This window comes from Eubalaena glacialis, chromosome 18 (assembly GCF_028564815.1).
Source record: "Eubalaena glacialis isolate mEubGla1 chromosome 18, mEubGla1.1.hap2.+ XY, whole genome shotgun sequence".
Lineage (NCBI taxonomy): Eukaryota > Metazoa > Chordata > Mammalia > Artiodactyla > Balaenidae > Eubalaena > Eubalaena glacialis.
Window position 1 is genome coordinate 54774374 of NC_083733.1, and position 22663 is coordinate 54797036.

The 22663-nt window shown below is 37.4% G+C and overlaps 1 protein-coding gene across 2 annotated transcripts in view; it reads right to left on the bottom strand.

Moving 5' to 3' along the window:
- Nucleotides 1-22663, bottom strand: part of LOC133078876 (zinc finger protein 420) — a 178773-nt gene that overhangs the window by 98477 nt on the left and 57633 nt on the right. Inside the window, exons 4-5 of one of the 2 annotated variants that reach the window (XM_061174044.1) lie at nt 18407-19933; nt 11258-11302 (exon numbers count right to left, since the gene is read on the bottom strand). In XM_061174044.1, coding sequence (XP_061030027.1) covers nt 11280-11302; nt 18407-19933 — 1550 coding nt within the window. In that variant the 3' untranslated portion in view covers nt 11258-11279. Of the gene's footprint in view, nt 1-11257; nt 11303-18080; nt 19934-22663 lie in introns of those variants that run through there. The other variant, XM_061174045.1, reaches the window with a different exon arrangement.

Sequence of the window (22663 nt, forward strand, 5' to 3'; positions counted from 1 at the left end):
TCAACATTCCCCACTAGAGTGGTACATTTGTTACAGGTGATGAACCTACATTGGCATATTATCACCCAAAGTCCAGAGTTTACATTAGAGTTTACTCTTGGTATTGTTTATTGTATGTGTTTGGATAACGTTATGATGACACAAATCCACCATTATAATATACAGAGTAGTTTCACTGCCCCGAAATTCCCTGTGTTCCATTTATTTATCCCTGCCCACTAACCACTGGCAACAATAAATTTTTTGTTGTGTCCTTCGTTTTGCCTTTTCCAGAATGTTATGTAGTTGATATACTGTATGTAGCCTTTTCAGACTGACTGCTTTCACTTAGTAATATGAATTTAAATTTCTTTCATGTCTTTGCATAACTTGATAACTAATTTCTTCTTAGTGCTGAATAGTATTCCATTGGCAGGACGTACCACAGTTTGTTTATTCATTCACCCGCCAAAAGACATCTTTGTTGCTTCCAAGTTTTGGCAGTTATGAATAAAGCTGCTCTAAACATCTATGTGCAGGTTTTTGTGTGTACATAAGTTTTCAAATCCTTTGGGTAAATACCAAGGAACCCAATTACTGAATCATATGGTAAGAACTTCATTCCCTTTTATTGCCCCAAATATTCCACTTTATGGTTATGCCACATTTTATTTATCCATTCATCAGTGGGTGGACGTTTGGATTGTTTCCACATTTTGACTATTATGAATATTGCTGCTCTGAACATTGTGTACAAGTTTTGTGTGGACATATATTTTTATTTCTTTTGGATATATAACTAGGAGTGGAATTCCTAGACCATATGGTAATTCTTTTTTTTAAATTAATTAATTAATTTATTTATTCATTTTTGGCCACGCCAAGTGGCATGCAGGATCTTAGTTCCTCGACCAGGGATCAAACCAGTGCCCCCTGCAGTGGAAGCATGGAGTCTTAACCACTGGACTGCCAGGGAAGTCCCATAGATCATATGGTAATTCTACATCTGACTTTTTGAGGAACTACCAAAATGTTTTCCAGTTACCACATCATTCTCAATGCCAATGTATGAGGGTTCCAATTTCCCCACATCTAAACCAACACTTATTATTGTTCATCATTTAGATTATAATCATCCCGGTGTGTGTGAAGTGGTACTTATTACCTATGGTTTTGATTTGCCTTTCCTTAATGATGTTGAGCATCCTTTCATGTTTATTTGCCATTTGTATATCTTTGGAGAAATGTCTATTCAAATCCTTTTCAAATTTTTAAATTGGTGTCTTAGTTCAGGATGCTGTAACAGAATACCATAAATTGGGTGACTTAAACAACAAACATTTATTTCTCATAGCTCTGGAAGCTAGAAGTCAAAGATTAAGGCACTGGCAGATCTGATGTCTGGTACGGACAGTCTTCCTGGTTTGCAGATGGCCACCTTCTCATTATATCTTCACATAGCCAAGAGAAAACTCATCTCTTTGTTTCTTTTTTTTGACAGCACTAATGCCATTCATGAGAACTACACCCTCATGACCTAATTACCTCCCAAATGCTGCACCTTCCAGTTGTGGGTTAGGATTTCAACACATGCATCTGGTGGGGTGGGGGACACACTCAGTCCATAACAGTGGGGTTCTTTTTATTGTTGAACTGTAAGAGTGCTTCATATATTCTAAATACAAATTCTGGTATGGTCTGAATGTTGGTGTGTCCCCCACCCAACCAAAATTCACATGTCAAACCCTAATGACAAATGTAATGGTATTTGGAGGTGGGGCCTTTGGAAGATGATTATGTCATGAGGGCAGAGCCCTCACAAATGGGATTAGTGCCCTTATAAAAGAGCCCAGAGAGCTCACTTGCCCCTTCTGCTATGTGAGGACACAGTGAAAAGACATCCATCTAAGAACCAGAAAGTGGACCCTCACCAGGCACGGAATCTGCCAGCACCTTGATATTGTACTTTCCAGCCTCAAGAACTGTGAGAAATACATTTCTGTTGTGTAAAAGCCACTCAGCTATGGAATTCCTTATAGCAAAAGGACTCAGACAAGTTACTTATCAGATATGTTATTTATAAACATATTCTCCCATTTTGTAGGTGTCTTTTTACTTTTTTGGTGGCACCCTTTGAAGCAAAACAGTTTTTAATTTTGAAGAATTCCAATTTGTCTATTTTTTCTACTATTGCTATACTTTTGGTATCATATCAAAGAAACCATTAATCTAAGGTCACAAAGATTTACACCTATGTTTTTTGTTCTAAGAGATTTATAGTTTTAACTCAGACATATTTCTGCATCAATTTATATGATTATTCAGATTTTCCTCTTCATTCTATTAATGTAGCACATTACATTGGTTTTCATATATTGAAACACCCTCACAGGACTGGGATAAATTCCACTTGGCCACAGTGTATAACTAGCATATTATTGCTAGTATTGTGTTGAGGATATTTGCATCTATATTCATAAGGGATACTGGCTTTTAGGAGTTTTTTTTGGTTTTATTTTTTGGTTTTGGCTTTGATATCAAGCTATTGTTGGCCTCATAGGATGAGTTTGGAAGTTTTCCCTTAAATTCAATTTTCAATTTTTGGGAAGACTTTAAGAAGTGTTGGTGTTCATTATTCTAGAATTCACTAGTGAAGCCACCTGGTCCTGAGCTTATCTTTGTTGGGAGGTTTGTGATTATTGATTTAATTTCCTTTTTTGTGATAAGTCTGTTAAGATCTTCTATTTCTTCTTGAGCTGCTTTTTGTATTTGTGTATTTCTAGGAGTTTGCCCATTTCATCAAAGTTATCACTTTGGTTGGCCAACAACTGTTTGTATTATTCTCTTATAATCCATTTTATTTATGTAAAATAGATAGTAACATCCCTACTTTCACTTCTGAAAGTGATTTAGTGATCTAATTCTTCTGTCTCTCTCTTTATACTCATAGACAAAGGTTTATCAATTTTGCTGTTATTTTCAAAGAACCAACTTCTGGGTTTGTTGATTATTTTTACATAGAATTCTCTATTTAGTTTATCTCTGCTCTAATATTTAGTATTTGTATTCTTCTGATAGCTTTGGGTTTAGCTTGTTCTTTTTCTAGTTTCACATGGTGTAAAGTTAGGTTATTGTTTTATTTATTTATTTATTTTTGGCTGCAGTTGGGTCTTTGTTGCTGCACACGGGCTCTCTGCGGCGAGCGGGGGCTACTCTGTTGCAGTGCACGGGCTTCTTATTGTGGTGGCCTCTCATTGCAGTGGCTTCTCTTGTTGTGAAGCACAGGCTCTCGGCACGCGGGCTTCAGTAGTTGTGGCACACGGACTCAGTAGTTGTGGCTCACAGGCTCTAGAGCACAGGCTCAGTAGTTGTGGCGCATGGGCTTAGTTGCTCCGCAGCATGTGGGATCTTCCCAGACCAGGGCTCGAACCCGTGTCCCCTGCATTGGCAGGCAGATTCCTAACTACTGTGTCACCATAGAAGTCCCTAAAATTAGGTTATTGATTTGAGTTTTTCTTCTTTTTTTAATGTAAATATTTATAGCTATAACTTCCCCTCTGATTTGGATGTATCCCATAAGTTTTTGTATCTTGTGTTTTTATTTCAATTCGTCTCAATATATTTTCTGATTTCCCTTGTGATTTCTTCTCTGATACGTTGGTTAAGAGTGTGTTTAATTTCCACATTTTTTGTGGATTTCCCACTTGCCTACTGCTACTGTTATTTCTAGTTTCATTCCATTGTGATTGGTAAATATACCTGGTACATTTTCAGTCTTTTAAATTTTACTAAGACTTGTTTTGTGGCTTACTATATATCTATCCTGGAGAATGTTCCATATGCACTTGAGAAAAAATGAGTTTTCTGCTGTTATTGGGTATGTACTGTATATGTCTGTTGGTATAAAGTGTTGTTCAAGTTCTCTATTTCCTTACTGATCTTCTGTCTCATTGTTTTGTTCATTACTGAAAATGGAGTATTGAAGTCTCCAACTACTATTGTGTAAAAATTTCTACCTTCAATCATGTCATTTTTTGCTTCATATAATTTGCAGCTCTGTTTGTAGGAGCATATTATGAACAGAATGTTTGTGTGACCCCTAAATTCATATGTTGAAGTCCTAACCTCTAATGTGGTAGTATTTGGAGATGGGGCCTTTGGGAGGTAATTAGGGTCACATGAGGTCATGATGCTGGATACCTCATGATGGAATTAGTGCTTTTATAAGAAGAGACACCAGAGAGGTTGGTCACTCTATTTTTCTGTGCTTGGACAAAGAAGTGACCATACTGACACCCTGATCTCCGAATTTCTGCCCCCAGAACTATAAGAAAATTAATTTCTGTTTCTTAAGTCACCCAACTTATGGAATTTTGTTATGGCACCCCAGGCTGACTAAGACAGTGCATATATGTTTATAATTGTTATATTTACTTGATAGATTGAATCTTTAATCAATATCTCTGTCTGACCTCAGAGATAATGGGACAGAAACTCTAGCGACCATACACAACATGGAATACACACTTTCCAAAAAGGGTTTGGAGAAGTCACTAAACAAATGGATGGCTCCAGTCCTCAACAAAAAAATCAGCAATCCCTGAGGAGGAGGAGAATCTGATTTCCACAGTTACAATGTTATTTTATTCAAAATGTCCACATCTCAACAAAAAATTACAAGGCATATAAAGACAATGGAAAAGTATGTCCCATTCATATGTTAAAAAAGAATTTGACAGGAACTATCACTGAGGAAACCCAGACATTGGATTTACTAGTCAAATACATTAAGCCAACTATCTCAAATATACTCAATGAGCTAAAGAAAACCATGGACAAAAAAAACTAAAGGAAATTTTTAAAATATATGAACAAAATGAATGTCAGTCAAAAGATATAAATTATAAAAAGGACCTAAAAAGAAATTCTGGAACTGAAAAGTACAATAACTGAAATGAAAAATTCACTAGAGGAGTTCAATGGCAGATCTGAGGGAGGCAGGAAACTTAGTGAACTTGAAGATAAGGCAATTAAAATGATCTAGTCTGAAGAGCACAAAGAAAAAAGAGTGAAGAAAAATGAAGAAAGCCTGCGAGAACTGTGTGACGACATAAAGCATACCAATATATGTGTAATAGGAGCCCAGAAGGAGAGAGAAAAGAACAGGAAAAATATTTGAAGAAATGACTGCCAAAATCTCCCCAAACATGATGAAGAAATGAAATATATACATCCAAGACTCTCAATAAGCTGCAAGCAGGATAAGCTCAAAGGGGTCCACACTGAGACATGTAATATTTAAATTATTGAAAAGCAAAGAAAAGACAGAACATTGAAAGCAGCAAGAAGTAATCAATTTGTCACATACCAGGGAGCTTCAATAAGATTAACGGCTCATTTCTTATCAGAAACCGTGAAAGACAGTGAGATGGTATAGTTAACATCCTGAAAGAGAAAAACAAAAACAAAATGTTGACAGTTGTTCTATAGCTAGCAAAATTATCTTTCAAGAATGAAGAAGAGGGGACTTCCCTGGTAGTCCAGTGGCTAAGACTCTGTGCTCCCAATGCAGGGGGCCCGGGTTCGATCTCTGGTCAAGGAACTACATACCGCATGCTGCAACTAAGAGCCACACGCTGCAACGATGATCCTGCGTGCCACAGCTAAGACCCAGAGCAGCGAAATAAATAAATAAATATTTTTAAAAAGAATGAAGAAGAAATTAAGATATTCCCAGATAAAAACTGAAGGAGTTTACTAGTAGACCTTCTGTTGTGACTTCGTTAAATTAACATTTGGGCTACTTAAGAGCCCCAGGGTGTTGGATGGTGAACTGCAGTTGAAAAAAAGGTCACAAAGGAATTGAAATAGAGAAGTTTATTACTCACAGGTCCTGGAGGAGGTACACAGCACGCCTCAAGGGGCCATGCAGGGAGGTCAAGGGTGCAGGCAGAGAGCACAGCAGGATGTAGGGCACATGCCTTTATTAGGGTCTGTGGGTAGAGTGTTTTGGGGTTCCCATGCTAAGGCCAGATTAGTTGATTCAAACCAAAAAGAATGGGGTTTCAGTAAGCTTTGTGGAGGTCTTATCAAAGGGGAAGGCCCTAGGAGGCAGGGGAGTCTGTTTATTACAAAGGCCGTTGGGGGGGTTCCTATCAGGAACTTACATTTACTTGTGACTCTGTGGGTAGTTACTTATGGCATGTGCTTGGTGGGGGAGCTAGTGTTAATTCAAGGCCCCTGCAGGTCACTTGACCACAAAATGGATGCCAAGGCAGCAATGTTATGAAATAGTTTAGCTAAACTCTCAAGACCTTCCTTATAAGAAATGCTTTAGTCTAAAATGAAAGGACAGTAGATAGTAACTTGAAGCCATAAATACATAGGAAAATATAAAAACCAGTATTATTGTACTTGGTTGGAACTCCTCTTTTTTCTCTATGACTTAAAAGCAAAGCATAAAAAAGAATAAATTTATGTTAATGGATACACAATGTATAAAGGTATGACCTGTGACAATAATATGAAGAGGGGGAAAAGAGATGTACAGGAGCAGACTGTATACTAGTGAGGCTAAGTTGGTATTATTCAAACTATGTTATAAAATTTAAGATGTTAATTGTAATCCCCAAGGCCAACACTAAGAAAGTAACTAAAAATATACAGAAAAGGAAAAAAGAGAATCAGTCATATACTACTAAAAATTTAACTAAATACAAAAAAAATCAACTATGTACAAAAGAAATGGAGGAATTCAGGAACAAAAAAATACATAAGATACAGAAAACAAATAGGTAAATAGCAGAAGTCCTTCCTTATTATTAATTACTTTAAATGCAAATGAATTAAACTCTCCAATTAAATGGCAGAGATTGGTGGAATGGATCCACCAATTTACATGCTGTCTATAAATGACTCACTTTAGATACAAAGACATAAAGAGACAGAAAGTAAAAGGATGGATAAAGATTCTCCATGAAAATAGTAACCAAAAGAGAGCTGGGATGGCTACATTATTGTCAGACAAAATAGACTTTAAATAAAAAATGATTACAAAACACAAAGAGGACAGTATATTGATTAAATGATTCAATATGTCATTGAAAATTCAATTAACAATCAAGTTAAGAAAAAGAAAGAGAATTTTATTTGAGCCAAACTGAGGATTATAACCTGGGAGACAGACTCTCAGAAAGCTCTGAGAACTGTTCTGCCTGTTAGAATTCAAAGGCACACTCATATACGTTTCTGAGACAAAAGATCATACATCAAAACGACATAGTGATATTTTACATAAAGTTCACCAAGGATACATAGTCCAGGTAAGCACATACAGAGTGAGCAGCAAGTCACTATGACCCCCTACAGAGTTGGGAAAGAATGCTATTGCTTTAAGAAGTTACATTGCTAGCATCAGAAGTAAGGGGAAAAAAATTATCTTTACAGTTGAGCAAGGATTCCCATTTTTGAGGAGGTCTGGTTAAAGTGTAAAGCAGATGCACACCACACGTTACGGAGGGGGGAAGGCGGCCCAAATGGACAGAGAGAGAGAGAATTTTTTGTTTAAAATTTCTTCTCCTGCCTTAAAATATAAATTTTATTTCATCAAATACATTCTTTTTTTTCTTTTTCTTTTTCTTTTGGCTGTGCCGCGTGGCTGGTGGGATCTTAGTTCCCCGACCAGGGATCGAACCCAGACCCACGTCAGTGAAAGCACTGAGTCCTAACCACTGGACTGCCAGGGAGTTCCCATCAAATACATTCTTAAATACGTTTTCACTATAAATTCTTATTTACCAATGGAAATTGCCTTTTTATTTCTTTAATTCTAGAGATACATATATTTTAAAATTTCAAAGAATTAGCAAAGTTTTAGGAAATATCTCTCCACACACCATTAACATGTCATTTTTTTTTTAAATGGGAGATCTTTTTTAAAAAAATATTTATTTATTTATTTTGGCTGCGCCAGGTCTTAGTTGCAGCACGCAGGGTTGCAGATTTCTTAGTTGTAGCTGGCATGTGGAATCTAGTTCCCTGACCAGGGATCGAACCCAGGCCCCCTGAACTGGGAGCGCAGAGTCTTACCCACTGGACCACCGGGGAAGTCCCAACTTGTATTTTTTTAAAAACGTATTTACTTGGATTGAGTAAAACAATATTGGCTACATTTTTTTTTTGGTACCAGATATTATGACCAGCAGTATGGAAAGAGATAAAAGATATGAATTAGTTCTAAAGCATATCATAGTTTAATTGGTGAGGCCAGAAGAGTGTAAAATGTAAAAATATAAAATAGTGAAACTAGGCAATTCCCTGGCGGTCCAGTGGTTAGGACTCCATGCTTCCACTGCAGGAGGCCTGGGTTTGATCCCTGGTCGGGGAACTAAGATCCTGCATGCCTCGCGGTGAGACCAAAAATAAATAGATACATAAAATAAAATAATGAAACTAGTTAGAAATGTAAGGCAAATATTCTCAAAATTCTAGCATAATCATAGGTTTTTATTAGTTTCTCCATTTGGGAGGAGAGGGTAGTGACATTACACTTCTCGAAAACTCAAAAGAAATGCAAAGATGGGACAGCATTTTTTAAAAACTCAAGAGGTAGTGTGGACCAAGGATTTTGTATCCAGCCAAGTTTTCCTTCCAGTACAAGGCCATAGAAAAACAGTTTTCAATATGTATGCATTCCCATAGTCCTTCTGGAGGAATCTATTAGAGGGCAAGCTTCATCCAATCAGAAGTTTACTGGGAGGGCTTCCCTGGTGGCGCAGTGGTTAAGCATCCGCCTGCCAATGCAGAGGACATGGGTTGGAGCCCTCGTCGGGGAAGATACCACATGCCGTGGAGCAACTAAGCCAGTGCGCCACAACTACTGAGCCTGTGCTCTAGAGCGCATGAGCCACAACTACTGAAGCCCCTGCGCCTAGAGCCCGAGCTCCGCAACAAGAGAAGCCACTGCAATGAGATGCCTGTGCACCACAACAAAGAGTAGCTCCCGCTCGCCGCAACTAGAGAAAGCCCGCGCAGCAACAAAGACCCAATGCAGCCAAAAATAAATAATAAATAAATAAATTTATATTAAAAAAGTTTACTGGGAAAACGTCAGTAAAATGACTGAAAGTCAGCATTTAATGTACTTATTATATATTATTACATATTATACCTATCCAATGGTTTACCCAATTTTCCTCAAAATAACATCTTGCAAAATTATAAGGCAATATCACAACCAGGATATAATCTGATGATCTTATTTAGATTTTCCCAGTTTTACTTGTACTCATTTGTGTGTGTATCTACATGTCTCTGTGTGTTTAGTTCTATACAATTTTATCACATGTAGGTTTGTGTATCCACCAACTTTGTCAAAATATAGAACAGTTCATCACAAGAATCCATTGCATTGTCCTTTTATAACCACCCACATCCCTCCTGTTCTTTCATTCCCCTATCCTTAATCCCTGGCACCCACTAATCTTTTCTACATCATATAATTTTAGCATTTCAAGTATGTTATATAAATGGAATCATATATTATGTTACCTATTGAGATTTTTTCTTTCCAATCAGCATAATTCCCTGGAGGTTCATCCAAGTTGCTGTGTGTGTCAATAGTTCATTCTTTGTTTTAAAGTTTTAATTGCTGATTATTATTCCATGGTGTGGATGTACCATGTTTTTTTTAACCAGTCACGCTAAAGGACATCTGAATTGTTTTCAGTTTTTGGCTATTTCAAACAAAGCTGATATGAATATTTGTGGACTTTCAATTTTACGTTTCAATACATTTTTTATTTCCCTTGAAACTTCCTCTTTGACCCATGAATTATTTAAGTGTGTGGATTAATTTCCAAGTGTTTGGTGTTTTCTTATTGTTTTCTGTTTTTATTGATTCTAGTTTGATTCCATTATGGTCAGAGAACATATCTATATGATTTCAATTCTTTTAAATCTGTTGATGTTTGTTTTATGACCCAGCATACAATCTATCTTGGTGAATGCTCTATGAGTCCTTAAAGGAATGTATATTCTGCTGTTAGTGGGTGGAATGTTCTATAAACATTTAATTATATAGTTCTAAGACTGAAATAAAAGTAAAATGAACAATGTCACTAGGACCATATTTGTATTTACATTCTGGTATATCTGTGTTAAGTTTTCTATAGGGGATATATCTATTCTATATCTATATGCTTAATATGTCTATATATTAAGTCATTGGGCATATGCATCTTTAAAGCTAATAGGTATTGCCTATGTTTCCAAAGTAGTTATGATTTTCACTCTCACCAGCAGATGAAATTACCATTTCTCCAAATCCTCACCAACTCTTGATACTTGCCAACTTTATTTTTGCCAATAGACATTTGTGAGCAGGTGTCTGTGTAGTTCTGGTTCACATCCCTGATTACTAATGAGGAGGAACAATTTTTCTTATGTTTATTGATAATTTAGGTTTTCTTTTCTGTAAAATGCATATGGATTTCTACACTTTTCAATTCACTTATTTGAGTTTTTCTGACTGAAAGGAATTTGCATTTTGAAGATATTCATCCACCCTTGTACCAGTTATCAATTTATTGCCTCACAGCTCCAAATTTAACTTTCAGTACCTGCTGTACTATAATGGACTGGCTTTTAAGCATTTTCTCCTTTAGAGTGAGCATGATGTTGAGCTTTTCAATAGGCTTCTCTTACTGGACCTGGTGTGCAGTGTTTTGCTTTTTCTTGCTCCTTTATGATTGTTTAGTAGTGCGGGTATGTGAGAACATTCAGTGCTGTTCTGCCCCAGCCATGTACCTAGAGAGCATATAGTCTCTTGGAATTCTGCAGCCCAGCCAAGGCCAACAGACTAACTTCCTGATGCAGATAATGTGAACTGTAGTCCTTGGGCCACAGCAGCTTCTGACTCTCCCTAGGTGCCCACACACAAGTTGTGGGTCACTTATGCCCTGGCAGTTTCCCATGGCCCTTTCAATGCAGACACCGTGTTCTCCAAACCTTGTACCAGCACCTCAACTATACCAGTTGCAATTCAGTTGTGTCCCAAAGGTTTGTTTCCTGTTTGTTCGATGACTATAGATCAGCTCTGGCCCTGGAAACCCACCAAAATTCTCCACCATCCAGTGGGCTGAAACCACACCTTCTGTGAAACTTGAACTGAACCCCAGAGTTAGAGATGGGGCCCACCTTCAAAATTTATCTTTTCTTTGATATTCTCGCTCGGCCTCTGGGTACTCTTCAGAGTTCTTTTACATCTTGCAGTTACTCTTCTACCACAGTCTGATATTTCTTTATACTCCATCTTGATCTAGAACTGGAAGTAAAATATATCCTTTAATAGCCACATTAAATATTTACCTTAACTGGAATTAATGATGCATTAGGATTTATTTCTATGCTCTTATAGAAATTAATCTTTGAGCAAATGAGACGGAAATTGCATATCACTTCTGATAATGTTTCACTGAGTCACAGGACCATAACTGGTAGGGGAGAATGGGAAATTTGTTATCGAGCTTGGTAGCCAGGTGCCCAGGAGGAAAATGAGAATTTTGGAATTCTGTCAGAATTATGGTACATCAACAAAAGAATAATATATAGCTATAAGAATAATATGCCACCATAAGAACAAAGGAACTCTTCATATCTGAGAAGCTCTCAGGGACAAAATATATTTTCCGAGAATGCCTAATGAAATATATCCCATCTTATATGCTTTCTTAAAATATGACACTCTCCCATCAAGATATACCTGCCTAGTATGATCCTTGACATTGATCTTAGTAATATTTTTTCTGATCTGTCTCTTCATGCAAGGGAACAAAAGCCAAAATAAAACAAATGGGACCACATCAAATTAAAAAGCTTTTGCACAGTGAAGGAAACTATCAACAAAACAAAAGGGCAGCCTACTGAATGTGAGAAAATATTTGCAAATAATATATCCAATAAGGGGTAAATACCCAAAATATACAAAGAACACATACAACTCAACATCAAAAAAACAAACGACCTAATTAAAAAATGGGCAGAGGACCTGAATAGACATTTTTCCAAAGAAGACATACAGATGGCCAATAGACATATGACAAGATGCTCAACATCACTAATCATCAGGGAAATGCAAATCAAAACTGCAATGAGATACCACCCCACACCTGTCAGAATAGCTATCATCAAAAAGACAACAAATAGCAAATGTTGGCAAGAATGTGGAGAAAAGGGGACCCTTGTGCATTGTTGGTGGGACTGTAAATTAATGCAGCTAATATGGAAAACAGTATGGAAGGTCCTCCAAAAGTTAAAAATAGAACTGCCATATGATCCAGCAATTTCACTTCTGGGTATTTACCCAAAGAAAACAAAACCACTAATTCAAAAAGATATATGCTCCCAATTGTTCATTGCAGCATTATTTACAAGCTAAGATATGGAAGCAACCTAAGTGTCCATCGATAGATGAATGGATAAAGAATATGTGGTATATATATTCTATGGAATATTAGTCATAAAAAATGAAATCTTGCCATTTTTCATAACATGAATGGATCTAAAGGGTATTATGCTCAGTGAAATAAGTCGAAGACAAATACCATATGATCTTACTTATATGTAGAGTCTAAAAAACAAACAAAATGAAAACACTCGTAGATACAGAGAACAAATGGGTGGTTGCCAGAGGGGAGAACGGGTGTTTGGGGCAGGGGGATAGGTGAAGGGGATAAAGAGGTACAAATCTCCAGTTATAAAATAAATAAGCCATGGAGATGCAATACACAACATAAAGAATATGGTCAATAATATTGTAATAACTTTGTATGGGGAAGGACATTACTAGATTTATCATGGTGATCATTTCATAATGTATGCAAATGCCAAATCACTATGTAGTACACCTGAAACAACATATTTATTGTATGTCAACTATATTTCAATAATAAAAAATAAGTGCTTCAGAAAATTTTAAAAAGGTGTAGCTGCTTAAAGCAATAGAGAATGGCAGAAGTGAAATTATGTGACTTCCAAGGCTAGGTATGGAAGCATCTTTTTATTTATTTATTTGGTTGCGCTGGGTCTTAGTTGGCAGGTGGGCTCCTTAGTTGTGGCTCACCTGCTCCTTAGCTGCGGCTGGTGGGCTCCTTAGTTGTGGCAGGTGGGCTCCTTAGTTGCGGCTTGCCAGCTCCTTAGTTGTGGCATGCGAACTCTTGGTTGCAGCATGCATGTTGCATCTAGTTCCCTGACCAGGGATCGAATCCAGGCCCCCTGCATTGGGAGCTTGGAGTCTTAACCACTGCGCCACCAGGGAAGTCCCCTGGAAACATCTTTATGGCATATTGTATTTTCCAAATAATGGCCACAACATATCCTATTCTACTAGCTCTTCTTATTTTGTGACACTTCTTTCATTGAGTTGTAACTGCCTCATCCAAAGGAGTATGACACAATGATGTTATGTGATTTCTGAGGCTAGATCATAAAAATTTCATGCACTTCTATCTTCTTCTTTCGGACACACTCTTGGAACCCGTCATCATGTTAAGCAGCCACATAGAGATATCACGTGTAGGTATTGTGGCTGACCATCCTGCAGTTCAGTTGACAGTCAGAATCAACTGCCAGGCATGTGAGCAAGTGAGTCTTTTGATGATTCTAGCCTTCAGCCATCAAATGACTTGCAGCTTTCAAGCCACCCCATTTGAGATGAACTGTTGCTGCCAAGCCCTGTGCAAATTTTTGTAGATGTGTGAGCTAAATAAATGATTGTTGTATTTTAAGCCAAGTTTGGGGCAGTCATTACACAGCAATAGAAACTTGAACGATTGCCAAAACGTGTTAAATGAAAAAGCAAGGCACATTAAAAATATACATAGTTTATATATTTTTAAAAAACAAATGGAAAAAGACTACGAGTTATATATATATATATATATTTTTTTTTTCATAACATATGTAGTTTCATATGGACAATTTACATAAATGGGTCATTTCCTGATGGATTTGTACCATAGCCTGGGGACTGTTTGGGGGATTTGAGTCATAGGCTTTTGCAGGCTAGGATAGGGTTTCATTAACAGAACATTTCCCTCAAAGCTTTCCCTCAGGAAGCTTTCAAACTACTTGCTATTGTTTAATTACAATGCCAAAGATCGTTGGGTAAATACAGTTTTAAGCCTGATGATTTCTTTTGCTTACTGGCCCCCTTGCTCTTTCAGTTTTCTAGCCTTTTAAAGTTCCCAGGCAATTAATTATACTGTACATTAAATATCTCATTTTAGTGACTATTTCCTCTCTCTTTTCTTTTAAACCCCAAACTTCTCATCTCCCATACTTCCAGCTAACCTTGCTTACCACTTCATGAAAGCACTGAAGGAATCAGAACACTTCCCAAGACTTCTTCTATGTCATTTACTCACTTCCCAGCATCTGCACCCCATATCCTGCCATTTTATTGCCGGGAATAAGCCTCCCATGGTATCACCTAAAAACCTAATCCTTCCATCCACTAATCTTATCCCCTCTACCTACATAAGGTCATTGCTCCAGTAATTCTCACTTCTTTGTCCTGAATCATCCACTCGCTGCCGCCCCCCCAACCCCCGCTTACTGGATTATTCCAATCAGCATACAGAACTGCTATTACTTCTCCCATCCTGAAAACAAACAAAAACACTCCTATTCCTACTGCTACACTAATTATTAACATATTTCTTTGCTTTCTTTTGCAGCAAAACATCTCCAAACAGTGTATCCAATTTCTATTCTCTTATCAGGCTTTCACTTCAATCACTCTAAAACAAGGACACCAAAAATAACTCTGCTCTTTTCAAGGTCAACAGTAACATCAATATTGCTACATCCAGTAGCCAATTCTCAAGCCTTGCACAATTATGTAACCTGCCAACGGTATCTGATACCATTGATCATCCTTCCTTTGACTCACTTTCATTTGGCTTCTGTAATGTCACACTCTCGGTTTTCCTTCCATCTCATGGTCTTCCTTAGCGTCTTTTGCTGGTCTGTCCTTTTATCCTTGAACTCTTAATGTTGGAACACACTGTGGATCAGTCTTTGCTATTCTTCTTCTCTCATTTACATGTAGGTCCTTAAAAATCTTAGCCTGCTTCCTTATTTTAAATAAGTATAGGCAATAACTACCAAATTAATATAATCTCTACCATAGTACAAGCTAGAACAACCAAGTGCCCACTCAACATTGTCATTTTGTGTCTAAAAGACATTTCAAACACGTTCAAAACTGAACTCCCAGTCTTCTCCCACAAAACTGATGGAACTGCAGCTTTCCATATCTCAGCTGATGGGAACACATCTTTCCAGTTGCTTGGAACCAAAACCTTTGAGTTAATGTCACCCTGGACTTCAGATGCTTGGAACCAAAACCTTTGAGTTAATGTCATCCTGGACTTTTATCTTCCTCTCAACAACTGACATCTAGTCCCGAAGCAAATCTTGCCTGCTCCATCACATTTACCATATATCTGTAATCCAACCACTTCTCACCACTGTTACCATCCTGTTCTGAGCCACCATCATCTTTCATCTGAATTAATGCCATAGCCTCCTACCCACTTAGTTTTTTTGTTTGTTTAACACAATAGCAGCATGTCAGATCATGTCCTCTGCTCAAAACTCTCCAAGGGCTGCCCATTTCCCTCTGAATAAAATCCAAAATGCTCACAATGACTTACAAGGCCTTACAAGATATGGCCCTGTTATCTGACCTCCTCTATCAATCATCTCCTTGCGCAGACCTCTACAATAGCTTCCCTGATATTCCTCAAATACACCAGCATAGTCCCATTGTGAAGCCTTTGCTCTAGCTTTTTCCTCTGTCTGGTACGCTCTTCCCTTAGATAACCGCAGACTTACCCCTTCATACCTTCAAATCTTGACTCAAATCTTTCCTTCTCCATGGTCTACTCTGATCATTTTATTTCATACAGCAACAAATATTATCATATTCCTCTCAACTCCTTTTGAATGACCTTCCCCCCCCATACCATTTATGTTCTAACATATTCTACAATTTATTATTATTCCATCTCCTCCTGCTAGAATTGCTCATTAATACAGTATATCCTGAACACCTATGATAGTGGCTGGAATATAGTAAATACTTAATAAATATAACTAATTTAAAATGACAGGCTTGGGTGGGGAAAGCATTTTAAAGTCATCTTTGCTAGGAGGCTCACTGCCTTTGCATGGTTGGGGCAATGGTCTCATTTTTTGTTCAGACTGCTACTTTAAATCACTATAAGTGGCTTCAGGTGGGGGCAGAGAATCAGTTTGGTGTTTTGTATCCCACAAGTTTCAAAATTGTGAATTTACCATCAACCTGGATTGAGCACCTGCAGGCCTGACGTAACATCTCTTAACAAAGCAATGTCACTTTCAATCTCTGCTAGCAGCCTCTCTGTAGCTAACTCTACACTAAATTCATCTCTTTCACAGGACATTACTGAAAGCAGCAAGAAACATCCAACACACACATTCTGAATCACTCCTTCCATTTCCCCCAACATTACAGCCTTAATTGGTACAAGATCTTCCTTGTAAGATGGTAAGGAGTCTGCTCATTTCAGTTTCCTAGCCTGAAACGAGCAGATCCTCATTCTCCATCGCCCTAAGTTAATGCCGTATTTGAGATTTCTTTTACCTACAGCACTCCACTTCTAGGTGCAAAATTTTATATCCATAATAATTATTAATGTCAATAACAAAATGACAACAGCATCAACAAATGAGAAGTTTAATTTTATATAAAGAAATACAGAAGGCAGGCAGACCCGAATTTGTATGGTTGTTTCATAAAATCAGCATAGGAGTAGACATGTTCTGTATTTCTGCTCCAACATCCTTAATGCCCAGATACCATTCTCAAAGTCCCCATAAAATTGCCAGAGGTGCAGATTAAATATCCACATTGTAGGCAGGGAAACAAAAAAGTACACAGAGGAAATAAGGATTTCTTAAATGTCCTATTCATACAAACACCACTTACATCTTGTGGATCTGCAAGGGAGGCTGAGATAGCTTTTCAGCCAAGAATTCTATTACTGAAGAAGGGAAAATGAATATTGGGTAGGGAAATAGCAGTCTCTGACACAGATTCTTATCAGTTTTCATTGCAAAATAGTCTATGTCAGTTTTTTAGTTTAATTCAAAAGCTGTGCATTCAAGTTTTTAAAAATTTCCTAGTATAAAGATTTATTTTGGCTATCCAATTTTTTCCTTTCTAAGTAACATTCTTGAACTGTGGTCAGAGATGGTAGAAAATATGAGCTTTTGGACTTTGTTACAATTCACTTCACACCTCTTCAACAATCCACTGATTAAATGTACAGGTTGTTTTTTTTTTACACTATGAATTTCCTCGTACACCATATGGGATGAGATGTGAATGAAAGTCTTCTCATATTCATTACAGCATACAGTGCCCCCCACTCAGAAAATCAGGGTTAAATGTTAATGAAAGATTCTCAACATTCATTATACTAATAAATGTCCTCCTCTCATGCAAATTCTCTAAAATAACATGAGTCATAATGATAGCTTATATCTGTGATATGCTATGTTGAAGGCACTGTCCTAAGAACTTTATTATGTAATAACTTACATAATACTTCCAAGAATCTTATAAGGAATTAGTCTTAGGTCTATCTGATAATTGATTAAACCAAAGCAGTGGTTAATTATCATGTTAAATGTCACAAAGGAAATCAACTGAGTCAAGATAATGTTGAAAAAGACATATGCTATGGCTAAAAGTCTTCCTATATTTACATTAACAGAATTATTCTCTATTATAATTTGCTAAAGTTTAGTAGGTTTTTCTATATGGATTACATTATCATCTTTCCCCCATACAAATTCACTGATGCTGAACTTTATGAAGCAAATGTGTTTGAATATTCACATTTTAAGAATTCTTTGATGATAATGAATTAATGACCAGAGAAGGCTCTCTATATTAGTCACAAACATCAGATAATTCATATATAAACTTGTGAGCCATGACTGAAGTCTATTTCACATTCCTTATATTCAAAAGATTTCTCACTGATATGAACCCTTTGATGTTGAGTTAGTTGTGAACCACGAGTAAAGGCCTTCCCACATTCCTTACACTGATATGGTTTCTCACCAGTATGAACTCTCTGATGTCGAGAAAGATGTGAGCTCTGAGTAAAGGCTTTTCTACACTCTTTGCATTCATAGGGTTTCTCACCAGTATGGATTCTCTGATGTAGAGTAAGTTGAGAACCGTGACTAAAGGCCTTCCCACATTCCTTGCATTCATAGGGTTTTTCTCCAGTGTGAATTCGCTGATGTTGAGTAAGTTGTGAACCACGAATAAAGGCCTTCCCACATTCCTTACACTGATATGGTTTCTCACCTGTATGAATTCTCTGATGCTGTATAAGTAGTAAGCCACGAGCAAAGGCCTTCCCACATTCATTACATATGTAGGGTTTCTCACCAGTATGAAGTCTCTGATGTTGAGAAAGATGTGAACTCTGCGTAAAGGCCATTCTGCATTCTTTACATTCATAGGGTTTCTCACCAGTATGAATTCTCTGATGTTGAGTAAGCTGTGAGCCACGAATAAAAGACTTCCCACATTCCTTACACTCATAGGGTTTCTCACCAGTGTGAATTCTCTCATGTTGAGTAAGTTCTGAGCCACGACTAAAGGTCTTTCCACATTCTTTACACTCATAGGGTTTTTCACCAGTATGAATCCTTTGATGTCGAGTAAGGAGGGAGCCACGATTAAAGGCCTTTCCACATTCCTTACACTGATAGGGTTTCTCACCAGTATGAATTCTCTGATGTTGAGTAAGTTGTGAGCCATGACTAAAGGTCTTTCCACATTCCTTACATTCATAGGGCTTCTCATTGGTATGAATTCTCTGGTGTTGAGTAAGTTGTGAGCCACGGATAAAGGCCTTCCCACATTCTTCACATTTATAGGGTTTTTCACCAGTATGAATCCTCTGATGTTGCATAAGTAATGAGCCACGAATAAAAGCCTTTCCACATTCCTGACATTCGTATGGCTTTTCCCCATTATGAATTTTCTGATGTTGAGAAAGCTGTGAGCCACAAATAAAAGCTTTGCCACATTCCTTACATTCATAGGGTTTTTCACCGGTATGAATTCTCTTATGAAGAATAAGTTGTGAGAGCTGCGTAAAGACCTTTCTACATTCTTTACATTCATAGAGTTTCTCACCAGTATGAAGTCTCTGGTGCAGAGTAAGTTGTGAGTTCTGAGTAAAGGCCTTCCCACATTCTTTACATTCATAAGGTTTCTCCCCAGTATGGACTTTTTGATGTCGGGTGAGTTGTGAGCTTCGAATAAAGGCTTTCCCACATTCTTCACATTTATATGGTTTTTCACCAGTATGAATCCTATGATGTAAAATAAGTTGTGAGCTCTGAGTAAAGGCTTTCCCACATTCCTTGCATGCATAGGGTTTCTCACCAGTATGAAGTCTCTGATGAAGACTGAGTTGTGAATCACGACTAAAGGCCTTCCCACATTGCTTACATTCATAGGGTTTTTCACCAGTATGAATACTCTGATGTTGAGTTAGGTGTGAGGCTCGTCTAAAAGCCTTCCCACATTCCTTACATTTATAGGGTTTCTCAGTAGAATGACACCTGGGAAGTTGAGATGAATAAGTATGCTGATTGAAAATAGACATTTTTTCATATATGATCATCCCTTGACTGAAATATTCCTCCTGATTTTCTTGTTGCTTTTCCAATGTGCCCTTGACTTCCAAATAATCTCTGGAATTGGACTCCTCAAGATCACAGTTTTCAAGCCTGGCACTCATTTCCCATTGGGATAATTCTGTTTCATAAGTGTCCTCTTTTGGAGTTAAGTCCTTGTTTGCACCCCTTGAAGGCAAGTCTGAAAAATAAGAGATCAAAAATTTCTTTTGTCATTTCAAAAGACCTTCCACAGTAGAAAAGACTATATGTGAAAAAATATATATGGAAATAATATCCATAGGAAATAACTGGCTTACCTCAGAGTTTTTCAAATATTGTGTACTACTTACCTTTCACATCACAACCTGATACATGCAAAGTTTCATAAAACAATGCCTATTCTGTTTTCTAGTCTATTCTACACTACACTATTCTAGTCATCTTTTTCTCTCCACCCCACCTTCTCTCTCTCACACAAAAAGTCAAAAACCACTAAACTGATTTCATGCTGCAGTAATGTGTTGCTACCCAGAGTTTGAAAAAACATTAGCTTAGAATGATTTCATATATTAATATGTATAAAGGGCACACGAGTGATCAGAGAATAATGAAAACTATACTTAGAAGATAAGGGAAGGGACTTCCCTGGTGGCGCAGTGGTTAAGAATCCACCTGCCAATGCAGGGGACACAGGTTCGATCCCTGGTCTGGGAAGATCCCACATGCTGCGGAGCAACTAAGCCCATGCACAACTACTCAGCCTGCGCTCTAGAGCCTGCAAGCCAAAACTACTGAAGCCCGCGTGCCTAGAGCCCATGCTCCACAACAAGAGAAGCCACTGTAATGAGAAGCCTACACACTGCAACGAAGAGTAGCCCCCACTCGCTGCAACTAGAGAAAGCCCTCGCGCAGCAACAAAGACCCAACACAGCCAAAAACAAATAAACAAATAAATTAATTAATTTTTAAAAAAGAAGATAAGGGAAGAGATTAAGAAAATCTTTTAGGTCAGTAGTTCTCAAATTTTGGTGGGGATCAAAATCACCTAGGGACCTTAAAGATTCCCAGATAACCACACAAGACTAACTGAATCTGAATCTAGTGAATCAGAAAAGAGAGCTTGGAAATCTCTAGTTTTAATGCTTCCCCCTAACAGATTCTGATTCAAATTCAGATTATGATTTGCTATCTTTGCCTAAAATTTCTTATTTAACTTTCAAATTAAACTTCTAAAATAAAATCCAAATGCCTTCTATGACTTTGAGGAAGCTCTCCATGGTTCCTACCTAAGTATCTGATTCCCCATGAGCCTTCTCAGCTTTGCTCACTATTTGCCAAACATATTAGATTTCTTTTAGCTCTGAAAATCAAAGCCTATTTCAACTTACAACTACCTAGAACCTGTCCTATGTCTCTGGACTGCTCTGAATGAGATACTCTATATAAGCCAATTCTCATCCTAAGGTCTCAATTTAAATACCAGTTCCTGAATCTTAAACATTTATTTCTGGTAACAGAAGACTAGGTAATTTAAATGAACCTTTCTAATGACGAGAACAATTATACAAATTGGACAAAATATAAATGGCACCTGACTAAAGGCATTAGAGAATTCATGTAAGAATAAAGAGTTGGTGGGCTAAAAGTTGAAAGATATGAAAACTCAGAGAAATAAGCCCAACATTTGGGGCTACTTTTCCATTTGGGGAGGTCTTACAATTCTAGAAAAGGCAAGTGAGATGTGGAGAAACTAAACAGTGTTTTGGACCATTTCACGGGTCTTGGGTGACAATAATTGGAGAACAAGGCTCAACATAAATTCTCCATACTTTGGGTTGGGAGCCCAGAGGGCTACAATGAGGAATAGGGAGAAACAGTAGACCAGTCTGGGCAGCGTCTGAAGTCTGAATCATATTTGAATCATCTCAAACTCAGATATCTGGACTGAGGTAATTCAAGATCGCTTGCCATAAGCAAACCTAAATCTTCACTGAAGATGAAGGCTTAAAATTGCTTTTATAATTTCTCTTTACAGTGTCTAGCACTCAATAAAAATTGACCAGGTGAATGAGGATACAAGACAACTTAACTAAAAATCAGGAGAAAAAAGACAAAAGAAACAGAACTATGAGGGCTCTAGTTATGTATCCACCACCACAGTAATGATAAACAACAACAGTTCTATTATTCCTAGATACTCTTGTGCCATCCCTTTGCAGTAGATCTCTCTTCACCCTAGGGGCAGATGCCTGGAAACCACTGATCTGCGTCTTCCCCAATACCTCCCTACAGATGCAAACAAAAGTACATCCATACTAAATCTACGATAAAAATGCAAAAAGTGATCATATGCCTCTCCAATTGCCTAGTCTCTTGCATACTACTTCCTAGGTACTAACCATGGTTATCTTCTTTAGTTCTCCCTATCCTTACCAATTAAAATACCAAGTTGCTTTTGTTTACTTATTTTTACTTCACCCTGTTTTGTTTCTTTATGCCCTCTCATGTCTCTTCTTATTTACTCTTCTATCCAAGGCAATTCTATCTGTTCATCCCAGAAGAATATCTTTTATCATTTCTCAGGCACTGCTACAGGTCAAAGACATAACGAAAGGCTTCTGTAATCTTACAGAATGTTGGGGATGTTGGAGAGAAAAAAAAGCAATTATTCAATATAAGGGAAAGAGTCTGGAGTGATAAAGTTCCTGGTATTCTATTTTAAAAAGAGTAGGTTGGATGGACATATAGATCAAGAAAAAGAACACATACAAAATTCTAATACACTACATAATGGAAATGCAAAACAGTACAACCATGATGAAAAAGAGTTTGGTTGTTTCTTATAAAGATAAACATATATGCAGCATATGATCCAGCAGTCATAGGTATTTACACTTACATCCAGATAAACATCTGTACACCAAAAATT